The 22,199-nt window shown below is 41.9% G+C and overlaps 1 protein-coding gene across 1 annotated transcript in view; it reads right to left on the bottom strand.

Moving 5' to 3' along the window:
* Positions 1-7,463: 7,463 nt before the first annotated feature.
* The window catches only part of ube4a (ubiquitination factor E4A), a 28,491-nt gene continuing 13,755 nt past the window's right edge, over positions 7,464-22,199 (bottom strand). Inside the window, exons 10-20 of the mRNA XM_080428911.1 lie at positions 20,670-20,796; positions 19,790-20,097; positions 19,116-19,248; positions 18,647-18,837; positions 14,376-14,476; positions 13,329-13,442; positions 12,513-12,687; positions 11,405-11,585; positions 10,115-10,262; positions 8,672-8,829; positions 7,464-7,974 (exon numbers count right to left, since the gene is read on the bottom strand). Coding sequence (XP_080285037.1) covers positions 7,839-7,974; positions 8,672-8,829; positions 10,115-10,262; positions 11,405-11,585; positions 12,513-12,687; positions 13,329-13,442; positions 14,376-14,476; positions 18,647-18,837; positions 19,116-19,248; positions 19,790-20,097; positions 20,670-20,796 — 1,772 coding nt within the window. The 3' untranslated portion in view covers positions 7,464-7,838. The remainder of the gene's footprint in view (positions 7,975-8,671; positions 8,830-10,114; positions 10,263-11,404; positions 11,586-12,512; positions 12,688-13,328; positions 13,443-14,375; positions 14,477-18,646; positions 18,838-19,115; positions 19,249-19,789; positions 20,098-20,669; positions 20,797-22,199) is intronic.

Genomic DNA, 22,199 nt, shown 5'->3' with positions numbered 1-22,199 from the left:
AGCAGAGCCTCAGCGAGCTCATCCAGACCATGAACATCATCTACGGAGGTTCTGTGACTGGTAGTACCTGCAAGGAGCTCGCCTCCCAGATAGACGTCAAGGAAATAAACAAGAAATGACAAAGTCATAATATACCAGGTTGCGGCAGGCTTTTTTTGCCCCAATCTGCAGCACAAAATGTAGAAGTGGTCTTTAAAATGAAATCTCAGCCATTCCAATGCAACCAAAATAACTCCACAGAGAGGTTCATTGGTTGGCTATCAATATTGTGTGTGTGTGTGTGTGTGTGTGTGTGTGTGTGTGTGTGTGTGTGTGTGTGTGTGTGTGTGTGTGTGTGTGTGTGTGTGTGTGTGTGTGTGTGTACACACGCTGGTGTCTGTCTGGTTGTGTCTCTGGTGTCTGTCTGGTTGTGTCTCTGGTGTCTAAAAGTTCTAAAATGTTTGAAAATAGCAGATCTACAAGCTCACAACATGTTGTGAGCTTGTAGGTATGAAATAGGTCTAAAGTGGTAAATGTATGTTTTATAATAATGTATATCTACAAAGTAACACGTAACTAAAGTTTTCAAATAATTGTAGTGGAGTAAAAGTACAATATTTGCCTGTGAGATGTAGTTGAGTAGAAGTAAAAGTACTGATAATTGGAAATACTCCAGTAAAGTAGAAGTACCTCAACTGGTTAATTAATAATGTACCCTTATACATGTAGTAGATTAAGAACTACAGGTAAAGTCAATTTTTATATATATATATATATATATATATATATATATATATATATATATATACATATACATATACATATACATATACATATACATATACATATACATATACATATACATACACATACACATACATTATACATATATTATAATGAATTGATTACTGCAACAAATTAATGATACAGCACTATTGTTACAAGTTGTGCAACTATTATTTCAACTTAACCACAACAACAATATCATTATGTGCATGCAAATATGCACTGAAGGGCAGAGCAGCACTCACTCCAGACCGTTCTTTGCGATCCGGGGCGACCGTGTTTAGGGGCGAGGTAGAACGGCGCTGATCGCTCACCCCAGACCGTTGCGATCAGGGGCGACCGTGTTTAGGGGCGAGAGATAGTGAAACGGTCGCAGAGTTGTGGCTCGGACAGATTTTCGGAGCCTCAACACGTATGCTTGTCTGTTAAGAGGTGTAAAGTAACTAAGTACATTTACTCCAGTACTGTACAATGATTGTGAGCTTGTAGATCGGCTGTTTTCAGAGTATTTCAGTATGCGCGTGTGAGTACTCTGTGTGACGGTGATTGAAACCGACGGCATAGCCGTTTCAGTCATTCAGTCCAACTTGACTGTAGCCTGCTGTAGTAGCCTTTTCATACGTTTCCTTTGTCCTCATCTTGCGCTAATGCACGCAACTGTTGCGCCAGGTTGTGTTTTTGTTGTTTCGCATAAAAGCGTGCATCTGTTGTCCGTCAACAACACAGCCAGGCTCCCTCCCCACCTCCTTTCGCGTCTCTACTGGGTTAGGTGCCTCGGAGGCGAAAGGAAAACGCCGTTCGCGTGCTCAAACATGTTCATGGACCCCCAGATTAATATGTATTTGTCAACAGCCCCCCCCCCCCATCTATTTTGTGGCAGGGAACCCCCTTCCCTGCGGGGACGGGCGATGTGAAGTCGGCGAAAAATAAATGTTCTGTCTGTCTGCATACAACACAGAGGAGGTGTAAAGTAACTAAGTACATTTACTCAAGTACTGTATAAGCGTGCATCCATTGTCCGTCAGCAACACAGTCGGCGAAATAGAAGAACGCCGTTCGCGTAAAGTAAAGTACCCCCAGATTAATATCTATTTGTCCACAGCCCCCCCCCCCCCCATATCTATTTTGTGCCAGGGACGAGCGATGAGCGATGTGAACTGAAGTCGTCGGCGAAAATGTTCTGTCTGTCTGAGTACAACACACACAGAGGTGTAAAGTAACTAAGTACATTTACTCAAGTACTGGATAAGCACGCATGTAAAGTAACTAAGTACATTTGACAGCAGGCGTGTGTAGTACTAGGCATAGAGGCGAGAGGCGTGTCTAGTCCCATAGCTTGGGAGGACGAGGCCGCCCCGTTCAGAGTATGGGAAAATGGGGAAATATCCCCATTGGCTTAAAGGACAGCCAATGACGCAAATCTGTCGAATGCAAATGAAAGTGTCGAATGCAAATCTGTAATCTGTCGAATGATGAGTAGTAGGTCTGCCTCTTGTTAGACCAGGTTTGGCAACCTGGTAAAAACCTGTCAGATGGCGGCTCAGGTTCATCTGTACCATCAATCCCTCAAACTGAAGAAGAGAGAAAAGAGAAGATTAAAGACAAGGATAAGGATAATTCCTTTTAACAGGTCGTTCATGAAAGTCCTTGCGGTCTTGTTTCCAATGAGAACCTGTGAGCAATTGGGGTTAAGAGTCTTGCTCAGGGACAAATTTCATATCATCGACACATATGCTGGGATAGCCTGGAATCGAACCTGGGGCAACCAGGGCCTCTGGTTCCCTAGGCGGGCTCACGGGCTCACTAACCACTCAGCTATGGCCGCCCCAATGAGAAAGAAGAAAGGAAGGAGGAGTGGAGTAGGACGAGGAGTGAGAAGAGAGGACCAAGAAATGGGAGGATGGATGAGAAACTCCAACTGATTAGAGAAAAGGAGGTTTTGAGGACAACGCTGCTCTCATCAGATGTGTGTGAGCTCACACTGGACGACAAAGAGAATGAGAACACCCTCCTGAAGAACACCCTCCTGAAGGCCACCCTCCTGAAGACCACCTTCCGTAGGTTCATCAAGAAGAATGAATTGGATGAGATGAAAAACCAACTGACTGAAAGGCTCTTCTCACCAGAAGAGACTAAATACATAGAGAACGAGATGATAAGCCAACAAAGAACAATGTCTTGAACATGAAAGAGAAGAAAGTGGGGGGATGTTCAAGACGAGAACGTGTTTCGTTCTGCAGAGCAGAGAAGAATAAGACAATAAAGAACAAGATGAAAAAGAAAACAAGGTGGAAGAGAAGATGGCAGATGTTAAAGAAGAGAAAAGGTGGACAGACCAGTCGTCCTCGTCAGATGTGTGTGAACTCACACTGGACCCAAAGACAGCACACAGAAACCTCTCTCTGTCTGAGAACAACGGAAAGGTGACACGTGTGAACGAGAAACACTTGTATCCTGATGATCCAGACCAATCTGACGACTGGGAACCGGTTCTGGTTGGACGAGTGTGGGTAGAGGCCAGTCCTGTGATGTGGTGTTTAAAGCAGTTGACATACACATACAGTGGAATCATCAGGAGAGTGGTGGTTTGGATACCACCAATAAACTAACTGGAAAAGTCCTGGAGTCGCTGTTGATTACAGTTACAGTGTCTCTGTCACAATAGGAAGGAGACCGTTACCTCCCTGTCCTTCCCTGCTCTGACTTCAACAGAATAGGAATGGATCTGGACTTGGCCTGCTGGCAATCTCACATTTCTACAAAGGCTTTTCAAGGACAGAGAAGAGAGACTCATCCTTTCTACTGTGGATTATTAAACATAAACACATTTTCTGGTCCCATCATCATTTTGTACTTGTTCCAAGACTTTTACTTGTATTATTATCTTAATTTTAGTTGTATCTCTGTAGCTTTACCTGTTCTTTTGAGTGCGATGTCTTTTTAACCTGCTGTATCTACAGTACTTTTCTTGCTCTGGCCTGTAAATGTGTCTTACGCTGCTGTGCTGAATTTGGTGGCTGAATTTCCCTCACGGGATCAATAAAGGTTTTATCTTATCTTACCTGTCCTGTGTTTACTGACCACTGACCTGCTTCCTGACAGATTTAAGAGAAACATTGGACAATGTATTGTACATTCAAGCATACAGCAACTGTAGCATGGAATGGGTTACCGACAAACCAGAGTAACACAACAGTTCCTATGTTTCTTTTGAATCTTCCCTAAAGGGATAATTAAGGCGGAGCAGAGAAATGCATGGTTTGTCAAGCCTGGTTTCTTATTGATTAACCTCGCATCACCAGTCCTTCCACCTCGGAAGAAAGGTATTCGTTATTAATGGCCCGTGTGATCCGGTCTAGGCCACACCTACTGAAAAAAAAAAAGCAATTATATTTCTGGAAGTTGCGGGTTCCGGTTTGGCGGAGCCGCTTTGTTTTGGTTCTCCCTTTTTGTTTCCCCAATCCATATTTAAATGGATTGAATTTCCCCTTGGGATAACAAAGGTAGACATAGTCTCCGGAAAGTACACTCACATTTATATTTATTTTGTATTTGAAAAATAAGCTAAACTACGCCGCATCAAGGATTTTATTAGGTAGGCCCTATTACAATGCTCTTGATCGTGGCCGGAGTTATTTTGGGTGAAGTCTTTCCGGATTTGTGGGTTCCGGCCACGGATGACGCGCCTGGTGACGTAGAGTTACTTCCGCTCACGACCGGATCACAAACCCCAAAAAGGTATTGATCACAGGCTACTTATTTATAGTTGTATAGGCATTTATATTGTTTTTGTACTGTTTTGTACTGCTAAATTTCCCCAAAGGGATATCAATGAATGAATATTAGCCATGAATATTATGCCAATCAATGTCTCCCAGACCAAGCCTACACTGTCTTCCTCTCAGGGGAGGTCTCTCTTACACTGTCAGCTTCTACTTTGCGTCTTGAAGTAACTAGAGGTTCAGGCCGCTATGCGGCCCTCACACCGCCGATCCGACTGATATGCCCATATATGGAGATCTCTGTATCGGTCAGTGCTTGTCGCTTTTATGCCCATATATGGAGATCCCTGATGTCATCAGTATATGCCATATATGGGCATGCTGACATGTCCATATATGGGCATGGGAATGCCCCCTTTTGTGCCCATATATGGAGCCGACTGATTTATTTGCGCCTGATACCACAACGACACATCGCGGTTAGACAACACACTCCATATTTGGGCGTAGTTGCATTTGGAACTCCTTATATGGTTATGGCTGAGTCATAGAGACATGAGACATCAGAGGCACACCTGCCCGCCCTCCCTTACGCCAAATTGAATATAGGATTACATATCTGAGCGGACAAAAGTGACAGAGGAGTCTTGGTTTTAGGCACAGATTCCAGTATGCCATGCAGTGCCCCTTTGGGCACTACCAGGTTTGTGATTACCGAATAACACCATAACATTTGTTATACAACACGCAATAGCTTTTTTAATTTCTTGTTCATACTGTACATCCAAAAAATCATGACAAATAAAACATAAAAATATTGCATTATTATAATTTAACCCAAGTAATCATTCAATTGGTAGATATTCAACATACTGTATGAATGCATGCCAACAGATACTCTCCCTCATCATTTGCTCGTTTATACAATAATCACGTGACTTTCTTGCATTTTTAAAATCCTGAATCCAAAATGTTAATTAAATAACACAGAGCAATCATAACAGCACTTTACCCTTCTGAATTTACTTGACTAACCAACTATATTCACCCCATAGTTTTCCATTATGCCGCAAAGCATTAGTTAATAATAACTTTTCTTACAGTATGAAATAAGCCTAAAGATCTTCATTCATTGACATTACTGCAAGGCTCTTGGTTTTAGGCACAGATTCCACCAAACTAAGAACTGTTTGCCCACAAGTGTATAACTGTACAATAGGCATTACTGTTATGCTTGCATCACATAAATCAATTATGTTCAAAATGCTATACTAGGCTAAATTAATTGATCTGGTAAGTGTGTGAGTTCCTAGAGGAGTACTGCCTACTGCATATAGGTTCATGTTGTATAGGGCATAGCAGTGGCGGCCATTTTGTGGTGCCACAGATAGAAACCCCATTCATTTATCCCATAGAGATTTCCGAAAATATTTATCTAAATTATTTTAAGCCTGAAACCAAGCCATCCAGGCTCCTGGTGAATCATGACCATAAAACACTTGATTCTGTGTCAAAAAAAAAGTAGAAATGTATTAAATGTATGTATTTATTAACTCTTTGACTGCGGACGACGCGATAACGCGTCAAGTGCTACTTTGTCCAGTTGGCCGTCGACGCGCTCGACGCGCGTTCATTGTTTAATCTCTGATTGCGCTATGCTGCTTAATATTCAATGTTATTCTCGAGTTCCACTTACTTCACGGACATCTGCATCCGGTTCCATGACCTGGATTCCGTTTCCGGTTTTTGATTCTTTTCCCCAGTCATTTTCGTCCAAAATAGGTAAATAAACGGGTTTTCACACGGTATAACGGACAAACGGAACGGTTCTCTTCTATAATCTATGGTCTGGGTGACGATCAGTCATCGCCGTCGTATATCACAACGTAATTTTCACCGATCAAAACAATGGGGGGGACGTCACATCCGTTTTCATGTTTTTCCTTGTCTAATCTATGAAGAAGGGTGAGAGAGACCCAACGACATGATCAGGCTGTCATGTACTGCGCCCTAGTGGCGGATTTGTGCTGGGTCTTTACATTATGTGTCCTTCAATTATTTTCATGAGAAAAATGCAAAATATAAAAATAAAAAAACACGAAAATTGCTGGCACTGGGGGAGTACTTTATGAAAATACTCTGGCAGTCAAAGAGTTAAATACAGTATATAATATAATTAAATATTCAAATATTTTTTGACACAGAATCAAATGTTTTATGGTCATGATTCAGCAGGAACCTGGATGGCTTGGGTTCCAGGCTTAAATAATTAGAAATATTTTCGACAATCTCTATGGGAGGAAAATGAAAGGGTTTTTATATCCATGGGCACCGCAAAATGGCCGCCACTGCTATGCCCCGAGTATGAATCTGGACAAATCAAATCAAAAATCAGACAAGATTCCATGTTCTGCCATCTCTTTGAGTTCTCAAAAATACTTACTCTTCAGTAGAAAATGTTGTTTTGGCAGAGCGTAGGAGGTGAGACAGCGAACAGAAGTACAACAATGGTCAAAGTCCTGACGGATGGGGGGCCGTGTTCAGGCTAGAGTTCTGACTGCGATGAATGACAATAAATCATCGATTGATAAATCGACGACAAACAGTTTTCAGAGAGAGAAACAAGCCGGAGACTTGCTGTTGGAACACCATGGGGAGCAGAGGAGCTATAGGATGCTGCTTATAGGCTTTGAAAAACTGTCAAGCTACTTGTGTGGGTTTACGGCAGCTTTTCCCTGGACCGCCGTCACGACCAGGGACGTTTCCCATTGGACATGAAGGCTGCATGAACGACCGGCTGGTGACCAATGTGGACCAGTCTGAGGAAATCCACCGAGGTTACCCCGTTAAGACCGGGAAAAGCATCTGTGTCATTTTAAGATTTCTTTGGCTATTCAAAAATAGCAGATGTACAAGCTCATAGCGCGGCACAGAGTGCCGCGCTATGAGCTTGTAGATCTGCTATTTTTTAAAACTTGTGAAAACAATTTGTGCAAATCTTTTAATATATATTTTTTTACATTTTTTAACTCAAATCTTTGCTTCTGGGAGTCTGTGGAACAAAATATTTAACAAATGTTAAAACAAATTAAAAAAATATATATTCAAAAGATTTGCACAAAATTTCAAGATTTTTCAAAAATAGCAGATCTACAATCTCATTGTAGATCTGCTGTTTTTTGAATAGCCAAAGTATAAAAGAATGGTTAAAGTGGTTAAAATCTAAAATGACAGATGCTTTTCCGGTCTTAATGGGTTAAAACGCATCATGGATTAGCGGGGGGAAAGTGGCAATGAAAAAGGAAAGGAAGCATTTTTAATTGTTCGTCACAGAAGGAGGTAACTAAAAGGTTAGCCGCTGGGTCCCATCTGCAACCTCTCCTGCTTGTGCTTGTCCAGCCACTGTAAGATCTGCTGCTTGAGTTCCTCGTTTGGCCTGATCTGGTCCATGGTGAGAGGACTGCGGTTGAACGGATCTGTCTGGTCACTAGAAAAGAGAAAAAAGCAAATCGCATGGAATAAAGCAAAAATAAAATTTTGTTTATTAGAATTATGTTTAGGAATGATTGTAAACCTATGTTCTTGCTGTTCTACATACGACCAACCAGTTGAAGAAGAAATCACAGAGGCTTTAACCTTTGCTTCGATGAAATATCCGAGGTGCTTCTGAACCATAGACTGTAAAAATGAATGGGCAAAGTGACGCCATTGGTTTCTACAGGCCCGTTTTGAAGCCTGTTTTTCAGCGATTTCAAATCCGCCATTCTTTCTATATCCGGTCCGAAATGCTAACGGAAATCAATGCTATTGGCTGCAACCGCAGCGAGGGCGGGTCTTCACTCGGTAGAACCAGGAGAAACCCTAGAAACATAAACTACTTTATCATTAATTTTAACATTAATGGGACCATAATTTACTAAACGCATTTCATAATGATTTAAAAAAGACTTTAAACTAGCCATTGAAAACATAAAGTGTTTATGAAAAGGTTTACTGCGGTAATAAAATCAAGTATAAAGTCCGCCCCAAAACCTCATTCAGTTGTATTGAGATTATAACGTATTGCAAACGGTGGAAGGTGAAATAGCGACATCTGCTGTGCTATTAATAGGAACAGCAGGCTGAACGAGAACACAGAAGTGAGCTTCAATTCCAGCGAAGGGGGTTTGCCCCTTGGTACTGACCTGAGTAGATGCCTTGCTATGGTTGAGCGGTCTACTGTGACATTGGAGGAGGGGAGCAGGACTGGGTCCAGCATCAGGGTGGACATGATGGGGTCCAGGAACTCATCTGGGGCGTCCGAGTAGGTCTCCTCGTCCTGCAGCTGCCTGTCAGCATGGGACTATATGGGACAAACATAGAGTCACAGACACACACGTAGGTCAGCATAGGCTCCCCGAGTGCTGTATTAACCCATTAAAACCGGGGAAGCATCTGTGTGTTTTTAGATTTTAGCAATAATGTATATAGCTACATTTTTAGAAAACGTAGGATTTAGAACAGTGGTTCTCATTTGTTGGCTATTAAAAAATAGCTGATAATCTGAGATACTGGAAAACACAAATCTTCTCTTCTGGGGGTTCCTGACACAAAACGTTTTCAGTTTGAGAACTACTGATTTAGAAGGTAGAATCGGCCCCAGGTCTTAATGGATTAATGACATCCACTGCTCCTAATAGTTAGGATGGGTTAAATGCAGAGGACACATTCCACGTATGTGCAAATGTGCTTGACAAATATCACTTAACAAATTATTGTCCTATCCTATCCTACAATACATTTAAGAAACCTCTGTCCGTAATCCTACTATCCTTAAATTTAAGAAACCTGTGTCATTCTGTCTGATCTGCATGTTGGTGGGTGGAAATGTCTGGTATGGACTTGTTATTATTATAGATCAGTGGTTCTCAACCAGTGGTCCGGGGACCACCAGTGGTCATTGAGGGGGTTCCAGGTGGTCCCCAGCTAAATGATGGAGTTGGTAACCAAATGGACCCTTATATATATCTTTAACTCTTGAGAGCGTAAAATGAACCCCATTTGGTTTAATTTTACGCCTTAAATTATATTACGAGTTATTGTTAAACATCTGAATTACTTAATTAAAGAATTGTTATTTTGATCAACGCTTGCCTGTTATCTCTCCTATGATGGTACCACATCAATACAGCATGGAATTGTCGACAAAATCTTATCCAACGACAACAAACTATTCTAAGTTTGGGTCTGAGAGGCTAAATCTCATCAAATGGTGGTCCGTGGCTCAAATGCCCAATAAATAATGGACCTTGATATGAAAAGGGTTGAAAACCACTGTTATAGATGGTTCAGATGAGCAGGGAACACGTTAGGCATGCTGCCTGCACAAGAAATATAGCAGTGATCAGTCCAGTGGTTTACGAGATTACACACACACACACACACACACACACACACACACACACACACACACACACACACACACACACACACACACACACACACACACACACACACACACACACACACACACACACACACACACACACACACACACACACACACACACACACACACACCTCGGTCTCCTACAGAGCCATGAGGTAAAAAAAAAGAACATTACAAGATAATAAAAGTTCCAATCCTACCTTGATTTTGTCAGCAATCAGCCCAAAGGACACGATCATGTCTCCAGGCTTGTTGATCTTCTTCAGGACACGGGCCGTCTGGGAGAACAGGGTGGGGGAGTAGGAGCGGCCGTCTTTGGGGACCGTGGCACAGAAATTCTCCTCATCGCTGCCAAAGACAAAGACGATGCACAATTTATATGCTGTGTTTGGCAACCAGCAAGGTGATCTTTTAAAAAATAACTATGTATTTAGCCTTTATTTAACCCTTTAAGACAGGGAAAGCATCCGTGGACTTCGGCTATTCAAAAATAGCAGATATACGAGCTCATAGCGTGGCACCAAGTGTTGCGCTAAGTCTTAGCGCGACCATGGGCTTGTGATGGACATTTTCCTCAAACTATATTTTTGCCAAGGACATACAAAATGAGTGGTCAATAATGTTACCATAAATAAAATACTAATGCATACTAGTCCAGTAGACACGATGGAGAACACATGCTGCGTTTTTAAAGAGGAAGAGTGGTTAGTCATCATCCCTTTGCACTTTTACTACGATAGTAAGTAGGAAAGCTGAGAGGGAAGGCGTAGATGGAGCAATTTGTAACCCATTTTCAAAAATTGCTTTAAAAGTCAAGTGTATTATTGTTATTATTTCCATGGCCATCTCTGCACTCTACTTTCTTCACTTTCTAAATCAAAGTGACGGCTTTGAACTTTTCAAAGCATTAAAGACAATCAGGGTCATTACTCATAAGCTTAAAAAACTCGGGCTCAGGCAGATTGTTCCAGGCCAAGTCATTAGGCACGTATCCACCACTGTTTTGTAGCTGGTTTAACAAGGTTTGAATACCTGTCCGGCAGTGTCTTTATTTTCTCAGAATTCTATGAGACCCCCCTACGTCTTTTAAAGCGATCGGCGGGGGGATCGTTGTGAAGAAAAATATTCTATGATTTTTCAAAGGTTAGTGAAAACGCTCTGAATCGCTGGCAAGGGCAGCTATAGACGATGTTTTAACTCTGGCAGTCAATGAGTTAAATAGGAAAAACAAACATAGCGTGTCAAGCACGCGTGACAGACTAACAATTACAGGCGACATTTAGAAGAAACTTCAATATAAAGATCTATGAAACAAATTGCATGCCATTTTGGAGAAACGTTTTGTATGTGCCTGCACTGAGTGTGCAGTAATGAAAACTGTCAAGAACAATTTTTTTTAAGGAATGTATAGATCAAAACCACGGACAGTAGTGCAAATATCTTGCTAAGCTGTTCATTTTGCTAGACGGTGGAAGTCTTCTGGTACATACCCCAGGTTCAGGTAGATGGTGCAGATGTCAGACACCAGCTGCTGGGGCTTAAAGTCAAACTCACTGAAGTCCTTGACTTTCAGGGCGCCCATCTTAGGCCCCACCAGGTGCTGCAGGAAGTAGTTTAGCATGGAAATGATCCTCTCAGCCAGGAACGGGTGCACAAAGATGCCTTTAATGTCTACAATGACACAGGCAGGCAGAGACAAGGTCAAGGAGAGACATTGGTAATCTTCATATAATTGGGCCTCACTAATGCTAACTAGCATGCTAACTTTCCAAGAATAGAAAGCCTGCAGTTTCTATTAGCTTGGATTCCCCATCGATGATGTCACTGGTAGGCAGGTTTCTGAACTGACCACAGCCCTCCTCTGAGTCACAGACAGAGCAGACAAAAATGGTACCATATTATAATGAGTCATTAGTGAGGACCAATTATATGAAGATAGGTTGAAAGTGGGTGAAGTTGTCCTTTAACTGTGAGTTACTGTTGCTAGCTACTAGACCTCAATTAAAGTCAATTTAAGAAGTCAGAATAGTTACGTAAAGTCATACAGTGTGACTGTCGATCCAAAAGAAAGTTGCTTTATCACTGGCATATTATATATTTATATATTATATATTCTTTAACAATAACAATCCCACACAAATGTGTGGTTCGGCCTATTCTCTAAAAACGCTATTGAGTCTGCCCTGGACCTCTCATGCCAGGACGATGCAGGCACTCGGAGGAAGTGCTCTGGAATTAGAATTGCATTTATTTATTTATTTAAAGTTAACAGACTTCTGGGAATGGCAGTTCTGTGCATGGTGCTGTAACGACCATGCAGTAGCTATAATAGGTGTCGCAAAAAAAAGACCAAAAAAATAGAAAGTCACCCAATATGACTTTAACATACATTTTGTGAACTGCCCCAGTCTCTGTCGGGTGGACACCTCCTTATGTCCAAAACTGTTACTTTTCAGGATTCAAATTCCAAAATAGCTAAAATAGCAGATAGACAAGCTCGAAACGTGTGACGCTGTAGTATGATCAAGTAGGGCGTTAATTTACGAAAAAAATATATAGAATATGGATAAGAGGTTAACATCATGCTTCCTGCCTGACCTGAGGTAAGGAAGGCGAGCGTGCCGATGGTCTCGTTAGACATGATGTTGTGGAAGCGTCCCAGCTGTCCGAACATCTGCAGGCTGGACTCCTTCTCTCTGCGGCCGTCGGGGGCCAGGCCCTCCCACTCCCCTCGATCACGCTCCAGTTGGAGCAGCTTGATCTTACTCAAGTACTACAGGAGGACGGGGGAGAGTTAACCCATTCAATCCGGGAACGCACATACTGTATGTGTCATTTTAGATTTTTTTTTATCTATAACCATTATTCTATACTTTCGGCTATTCAAAAATAGCAGATCTACCAGCTCATAGCGCGGCACCAAGTGCCGTGCTACGAGCTTGTAGATCTGCTATTTGTTTTTGAAAGAAATCGTGAAAATGTGTGCAAATCTTTGAATATATAGATATTTTTAAAGCGAACATTTTTTACTCAAATCTTTGCTTCTGGGGATTCTACAAATGTCTTCTAAATCCTAACATTTTTCATTTTTTTAAACTTATGTTGCTATAATATCAGTGGTTCTCAAACTTTTTTCATGTCAAAGACCCCCAAAATGAAATGTATTTGTCCGTGGACACCCCCCCCCCCCCACCTCATCTCAAAATATTTTGTTCAAGGGACCCCCCCAGAAGCAATAAACGTTTTTTTATCATCTCTGAATTGTTTACACACAGTTGTATCCCCTAAATGTCACTTAACGTATCGGTAGGCGGATGTCTCCCATTGTCTGGCTATGTGAGACTATTGAATAATAAACTGAACCCATGAACCAAAACAAAACAAACAGCGGATCAGAGGGAGGGTCAGTCTTACCTGAATGGCCTCATCCAGGAGGAAGACGGCGTCATTCATCAGCAGGTTGAGGTACCTCAGGAAGAGAGGTGGATTCATGGCCTCCAGGTTCACAGAGGCATAGTCAGCCAGACGCTGAAAACGAGACCATTTAACACCCTCACATCAATCTTTTTTCAAATGGGAGGTTTTGTTTTGACATTTTTCTTTACATAATCTTACAGAGGAGATTGTGTGCACATCTTGTACCTGTATTTAGGCCATGTGCTGGACATCAAGGCAACAATCAAGGAGAAGGTAAAACATCCTCACACTGGTTTAAAGCTCCCAACACATATTTTATTAATGGCACAACGTTTCGACCTTATCCACAAGTTTCCTAGGCTGTGCGGGCATCACTTCCTGTCGATTTGATCCAATGAAATCCAATGATATCCCATGAAATCCAATGATATCCAATGAAATCCAATGATATCGACAGGAAGTGATGCCCGCACAGCCTAGGAAACTTGTGGATAGGTCTGTGTGCGGATGTTTTACCTTCTCCTTTATATAATCTTATTACACGGCTTGGTTGAATGCTTGATACTGATTGGTCAATCACTGAATTCAGCTGTGTGTTATTTCTCAGCTCAATAACAGACCGCTGTCTAATCAAAGACTCGGAGCACCTGCTGCGCTGCTTGATTTTATGCTGTATCCAACATGGCAGCCATGTAAACAAACACACAATGTCATTTACAACTAAACATTGCTCTCAAGAATGTTTTTGAAAACATTTGAAGCGAGAAATAGACCATGCAGTAACCGAAAATGTATTTTATGAACAATTCCTTGTGGGTCAAGCAGGATAATTGCCGGCGTGCCGGCAGTTTAGAAATATTATATAATTATTTCTAAACAACGACCGGCGCGCCATCTGTTAATTATCCCTTGCTTATCAACAAGCGGGAAGACAAAGCAAAATGTATATGGCATTGCATTCTGGTGTTGCTTGCCAACTAGAGCTTTGTTCTTGTCAGCATGCAACGCCATCTTGTGAGGATAAACATAAGAGGTTTTGTTTACCTTGATGCTCTCTCTGTAGCTGTCTTTCCCCCACATGTATTTGAGTATAGGATACATGGGCCTTCTGTAGTTAAACTTCTGCTCAAACTGGTGGGGGTCACCTGAGTGAAGAAGGAAAATCAAACCCGGGTCATCATCATGCCCACTGATGTATGTATGTAAGTATGTATGTTTTCTTTTCTTTTCTTTTCTTTGTTTGGTTGATGTTGTTTGAACTGTCTGTTAAATATTTTGACTAAATGTATGAATTCTGTATTTTGCAATTTGTGGACCCCCTTGAAAACCAGATGGTTCATCTCAAGGGGTTATTCCCAATAAATAATTTCAGTATAGGCCGGTCACAATTATTACACAATCGTCTAATCCCAATTATTTGAGATAATCAACGCATCGCAATGTGTTGCGAGCTTGTAGATCTGCTACAAGTATGAAGTTATTAAATATGTCAGTCATTTCTTTGTATATTTAGGTTATTTGTCATATCTGCTTCAAAGCCTAAAAAGCCAAACAGAAATGTGATTTTTATTCATAATGTTCCAGTGTTCAACAGGAACACAATGAAATTGTTAATCACAATTATTTGTGTGACAATTAATCGTCAAGTAAAACACCATAATCGTGACAGCCCTACACATACTGTAGTTGCTATTGGGCAACGGCTAAAGGGTGGGAAGCACTCTCTGCTCCGCGTCGTGCTGCCTTCGCCTTGTAGCCGTTCTAAAATCCACGGTAAACCATGGACTCTTGTGGCTTATTGCTTTATTTTAGAACAGACAGAACCATCCCCTCCCATGCTAGGAATAAACATTATCTTTACCAATGTTGTCAGGTCAAAATGTTTCTTTTGAAATGTCCTACTTGCTACCAGACATTTCCAGCTTGTTAATTAATCTGCAAAGGTAGCGTTGTCAACATGTATGTTGGTGTGCCTAAACCTTAATAAACAAAAGTTAAATTTCTGTATCAGCTAAACAGATCATCAGGGGAAAAAAAGGTAGGAAAAAAGGTGGGAAATTTGTCATTGCATGTGATACATTTGGGGCATTTCTTTATGTTAATTAGACACACGTGCACAAGCACAGGGGTTTGGAGTGTGTGGGGTCTGTCAAGGGAATAGTATTTACAGGTGCATGTACATAAATAACATCGAACATGTTAACCACATGACTAGCAGCAGAATTTTGGACAAAGGTTTTCTTACCTTTTCTATGACCTTATGATATCTTAGGATGAATGGTACAGTAGAAACATTTCATAACTCCATCCCGGGTCCGCCACAGCTAAAAACATGCGCCAAAAGGACTTGCGCTAGATCGTGTATTTTAATAGTTTTTTTTTAAGATTCTTTTTTGGGGGACGAGATTGACGAGATTGAAATCTCAAGATTTCGATCTCATCTAGTGAGATGACAGTGTACTGTCACTATGAACGTCAGATCTCACAAAAAAACCAGAAAAAAAGGCTATTAAAATACGCGATCTAGCGCAAGGCCTATTGGCACACGTTTTAAGCTGTGGCGGACCCGGGATGGAGTTATGACATTTCTCTACTGTACCATTCATCCTAAGATATCATAACGTCATAGAAAAGGTAAGAAAACCTTAGTCCAAAATTCCCCTTTAACATCTGGCAAAAACAGACAAACATTTGACGAACATAGACTAACATTAGGCAAAAATTGTCGATCTACAAGCTCACAACGCCTCACATTGCGACATCTTGTTAAAAAGCCTTACGTTTTGCATGAATAGCTGTCATGCCAGATGTAATGAAACATTGGTTGTGTCTCAAACCGGTCAGTATTTCATTAGGTAGTGATTCACTGTACAGTGAATTGAATTTGGGGCACTGATTAGGTTAATTGAATATTGGGACAATGATGAGTCAAAGACAGGATTTTGAGGCACCACATGACAATGATGCAATAACAACACATCACTGAATTGATAGTAGGCATAGTGTAAAAAAAAAAGAAAACATGAACTGTGTCATCGATGTCGGGCAGAAACCTTGAATCTCCGTATTACATGTTTTTATGGTTTTTAAATTAATAAATTAATGCCCCATTTTATTTATTACTTCATCATATGACAGTGTCACGTAAAAGTAAAATTACAGATGGAAAAAAAGTTAGGATCGCGTCAGTGAAGTTTTCAGTGTGTCAGTGCCTTTAGTGTGTTCACTTTAACATATTATCCTTTGGATGTCTTAACACTTGCGTGACGGCAGTAAGGGCCCGTACAGACTGCAGGAGATTGGGTCCGATATTGCTGTCGCCGACATTTTTTGGCGCTCGCCGACAAAACCTCCCGATCTGACGCAGATCGGCCTTTGATCTGCGAGATAATGCTCGCTGTGTGTGAAAGGCACCGCGAGACGATATGGCCGCGATTATCCGCTCTGCGACGGCTTTCCGACCGTTTTCAGATAACTACCATGTTAGATATTCAGCTCTGTCTGGGACAGGACAGCAGACAATATCATACAATATGAACGGGGCTGCGACCACCTTGCGAAGAGATGCACGCTACAGCCAATGAGAGCACATTACAGCCACCGTGGCTAGGGGGGCGTCGCTGGATCTGACCACAACAAACAGTCCCTACCGCAATATTACCGTCCAGTCCTGTATTAAGTTAACATTATAAAACAAAATGAGAGAGTGAGCGAGCCTGGTGGGCTGTTTATTTTAGAGGAATTGTACAGAGAGAGAGAGACAGACAGAGAGTGAGAGCGAGAGCGAGCTCTGTGTGTGTGTGTGTGTGTGTGTGTGTGTGTGTGTGTGAGAGTGTGCAGCATGTGCACGTTGTGTCAGAACAGCGTTGCCAGATGTTGCGAGAGAAATAAGCAACCAGGTCTATGAAAACAAGCCCAAGAAAAGGCCACTTGAGCACTTTAAACCTATTTACAAATACATTGGATATTTGAAAATAGCCGATCTACAAGCTCACAACGCGTCGCAGCTATTTTCAAAGAAAAATCTTGAGAAAATTGTGGAATATTTTCCAAATCCACACAAATCTTGTATGGGGGTCTATGATGGCACAACATATTTACAGAAGGGGGGTCTGCGGACAAATACATATTATGTGTTGTTTAAACCACTGGTTTAAACAACATTAGGAAACAAGGCCAAATAAGCAACTATACAAATAAGCCCAAAAAATGCACCCCGCAACAACCAATATTTACAAGCAACTCTACAGAAAAACAAGCCCAAAGTCGCTTATAATAAGCGGACATGGCAACGCTGTCACTGACCGCTTCTGCACTTGACGTGCGAGAGAGAGAGAAAGAGAGAGAGAAAGAGCGAGAGAGGGGGGAGAGGGAGAGAGGCATATCACGGGATACGTCGATTAAAATGAATTGGAATAAACTCAAATGTATGTATTGGGTCTGACTCTGGAGATAGCATCCTAGTGAACTATCCTACAGTGTGTCAGCCCTTGTCGGGGATCAATCCTGTTGTGAAGACCACAACGATATTATGACAGCCGATTTCAAGAAATAAACTCCTGCAGTGTGTAATGCTTAACGATCAGATAACCCCCCGAGCACTTTAAGGTCCTGCAATGTGTACCTGCCTTAAGTCGACCTACCACACAAGCGGACTTGAGATCAAATTGACCTTTTTTCCAGCAATTTCATTGGCCATTATCTCCCCCGGGGGCTCCACACGTGCGAACACCTTCTCCCCCACGCAGCGGGGTTACCATTGTCTAAATATCGATTAGCTTTGCTTACACAACATTTCAATCCCAATTTTTTTTATTGGTTACTTTTTTTAAATGTAAAAAAAAAAAAAAAAAAATTGCGTTCGCTTCCCGCGTTCGCGCGTCTTACTTGTATAATATAGACCTATAATTCGGGATGTGTGTTCCGGGAGGAAAATATTCCCAGAAACCTGCAGTGGCAACCCATGTTGTTAAATACCTGCAGTTCAGTCGCATTTAATTTGGAAAATATTATTCACTGGTAGCGACAGAGTAAACAATATTTCCTCACATAGATTAAACTTTTCCTGTATACCTGTTGTCTGCAGCCAGCGTCTGTCTCCATGTACCCAGACGCATATCTCACTGTAGCTCCTACTAACACTATGGACCAGAGCTAATCTCATTGATGAGCATAAATATGACGAGGGAGAGTGCGCTCCATTGGGAATGGGAACTAAGAGATCCGATGTGTAAAATCTTATGATCGGCCTCCCTACACGACACGACACACACACACACACACACACACACACACACACACACAGTGAGCCTCACCAGTGAACTCGATGTCTACAAACACAGTGATGAGGGCCTCGGCCAGGGAGGCAGCGTGGCGGTAGGAGCAGAACACTCTCTCTCGCTGGAACATGATTGGCTGAGTAGCGCCGGGAGCCACAGGTTCCATGTGAGGCATCACCGCCTCCAGAACTTCTGCCAGTTTTGCCCGCAAATGAGGGTTCTTCATCCTGCAGTGTGGATTAGATGGATCTCATGGATCAAAGTTTCACCATGACCAGTCCAGCAGGTCTTTCTCTTGGCAAAACTTTGAGAAAACATAATAATTTTACTTATTGTGTTAATTATTTAGGAAACAGAGTGCTAGTATGGCGGGCTCCTTTCCTTTTCCTTTTTGTGCTTTAATTCCTGCGCTGTGACACACAAAGTGGTGGGTTTCTTTGGAACTCCTATGTGATAACGTCCTTACATCCTAGCATAAGCTGACTGTGACATGTGTGTCTGGTACCTGTCCACGTTGCCCATGAAGACGGTGATGAAGTTGAGGATCTGTTCTATGCTTTCAGCAGAAGACTCCAGAACCTCGTCAGCAAACCGACGCAGGAAGATGATGAAATCTCCAATATTCTCAGCAAAGAACTCTGAAAATACAGAAAAACTACAAATTACATTTTCAGGTCAAGGACCCCCAAATTGATGTATTTGGCCACGGACCCCCATTTGAAAACCTTTGGTGGCAGGGGTCCCCTAAGACAAGATTTGTGTTAAGCATTTTTCAAAAGTATTTGAAAAATGTTCAAGTAAAAATAAAAAAAGAAAACAATTGAAAATGGCAGACCCCCCTTCAACTGTTTCTCATTTTGCTGGAGACCCCCTGGAACCCCCTCAAAGACGCCTGGGGGTCCCCGGACGCCACTTTGAAAACCACTTCATTATATCATGAGTGTATATTCAACATTATACATAAGCGATTGACAGAATGAAAGAGTTCATGGCAATTAACTCAACCATCGTTTGTGGAAAGCACCATAGCTAATAGCTATGGTGCCGCGCTATGAGCTTGTATATCTGCTATTTTTGAATAGCCCAAAGAAATAAATAAGAAAATTACACAGATGCGTTCCTGGTCTTAATGGATTAAAGGCCTATAACCTGGGGTGGGTGTGGCCTACATGTACCTACCTGGCACATAGCAGAGCATGCTGTTCTGCAGGGGCAGCAGTGGCAGACAGAGAGTCAAGTGTTCGGGGCCCTGGTTGCCCAGGCCCATCTGCACCAGCAGGGCGGCGCAGGAGGCCTGCAGGTTGAGGTAGCACTGCAGCATGGCGGGCTGCGTGGCCGCAGCCTTGGTGGACAGGTAGACGATCATCAGGCGCTCGAACTGCTCCAGGAGCTGCTCCGACATGGGGCTGCCCGACCGCTGGGCCTCCTGCCACGTGCCCTGGAGCCGGTGGAGAGACTGGTTCATCTTCACCATCTGCTCGTGGAGTCTATCGTGGATTAAAGCAAAGAATAACTCATGACTGAACATTTTGTCAGGCAAAGTCCTAATCTGCCATTTGTGAAACAGCGTGAAAGGATCCCCCACACTGGCACTGTGATTTCTAAACTATTAGCACAATATGTAAGTTTTGATGGTTTGGTAATATTGTTCCTGCTGTTCTACATACAGCCAACCAGGTGAAGAAATTGAAGATTGAGGGCCCTATTTTCGCCAGTGCCTTACCCATTATCCCTAAACTTCTTTGCCATTTTTTAAAAACATTTTCAAATAGTTGAACTAGCCGATCTACATCGACACCTTTGCTTTTAACGAAATATCCAAGACCATTAGGGTTTAAGATGGTTCTGAACGTGTATTCTATAGCTAGTTTGACCACTTCAAATACTCTAATCTTAAAATAACTAATAACCGAAAATAGCTTATCTATAAGGCTATTATGCAAAAATAATTGCGATTATCTAAAATAATTGCAATGGGCCTCTGTCTGTCTGTCTGTCTGTCTGTCTGTCTGTCTGTCTGTCTGTCTGTCTGTCTGTCTGTCTGTCTGTCTGTCTGTACCTGTGGAAGCCCAGGTGCAGGGTGAGTTGAGTGAGGATGAGGTTTTCGGTCAGCAGGCTGTAAGACTGGGCGTACTCCACAGGTTGATGAGGGGATGGAGGGATCAGACATGTCTCCTTATCCAGACCTGGAGCAACAAGGACACAGCTCATCATTTAGGGCAGGGGTCTTCAGCAGGGGGTCCTAAGAGTTACTACAAAGGGGGGGGGGGGTCTCCAAATCTTTGTGTGATTATTGGAACTTTTCTTTTTTTAAATTAACCACTTGAACCCTAGAAGAATCCCTATTCTGAGGGGAACATTAGCCGAAATTAGCAGATCTACAAGGGAAAAAAGAGCAGACCAAGTACAGAGCCAACGGTCAGGTTGACTTAGTATTGAGGGTTTAAAAGGTCTGAAAATACATATATATACAATATACAATATATTAAAGTGAATTAATTATCATTAAGCTAGCTAATGAGTAAAACAATAAACAAAAGAACATTAATTCACACAACACTGATGATAGTAGTGCTGTAAAACAAGTTTATGTCGCATTGTGAGCTTGCTCATCATACTAAATGATTTACCTGTAGTCTATTCAAAGAAGGGAGATGGGGGGGGGGGGGGTCCGCAGACAAACACATTTCATTTTGGGTGGTTCTTGACATGAACAAGTTTGAGAACCACTGTTACAGTAAACTTAAGTAAAAAAACAAACAAAAAACTGTTAGGATTTATAAGACATTTGTAGAATCCACAGAAGCAAAGATTTGAGTAAAAAATCACACCCTGTGTGAAGTGGGCGGTGTCTTGCTAGCTAATCACAATACTGAATGGAGTCAACCAATCATGTACAAAAGATAAATACATTTATTGAAACACTCTTTATGATGGACGAAACCATAACTTGAAAAAAACAAATGTATTGTTTTTTTCAAGTTATGGTTTCTTATATAGGGCTATGCACATGTGTCATGTGACACTGGCCAATCACAGTCCTGAATAGATTGTGATTGGCCAATCACGGTGCAGGATAATTGTACAAATTTCCAAACCTCACTTATAGGGGCGGTTTCACAGCGCAGGATATTTGTACATTTTCCAAACCTCACTTATAGGGGCGGTTTCACCGCCCAAAAATGTTGACTTTAAAAATATATATATTCAAAGCTCACGATTTATCGAAAATAGCAGATCTACAAACTCGTAGCGCGGCACTCGTGTAGATCTGCTATATTTGAATAGCCCAAGGTATAAAATAATGGTTATAGCTAAAAATCTAAAATGACACAGTATGCGTTCCCGGACTGAATGGGTTAATTGGTTAAAAGGCAGGAAGGATGCGTGAGCAGGGAAAAGACGTTTAGCATGTCCTCTCTGGCCAGAAGACTGCTGACTACACACTGACTCATTATGACATCATACAGTAGATGTCAGGGTTTGCAGTGAGCCAGCAAAACATGGCTGCTCTTCTTTGCATAGTTTATTTCTTTGTGGCAGAGAATGCAAACGTACGCTCTTGTCCCTTTAACCCCAACTTCCCCCG

This window comes from Gymnoscopelus braueri (assembly GCF_963280865.1).
Source record: "Gymnoscopelus braueri genome assembly, chromosome: 5".
Classification (NCBI taxonomy): domain Eukaryota; kingdom Metazoa; phylum Chordata; class Actinopteri; order Myctophiformes; family Myctophidae; genus Gymnoscopelus; species Gymnoscopelus braueri.
Note: the sequence above shows the minus strand (reverse complement) of the source record. Positions and strands in the feature narration are given on the sequence as shown.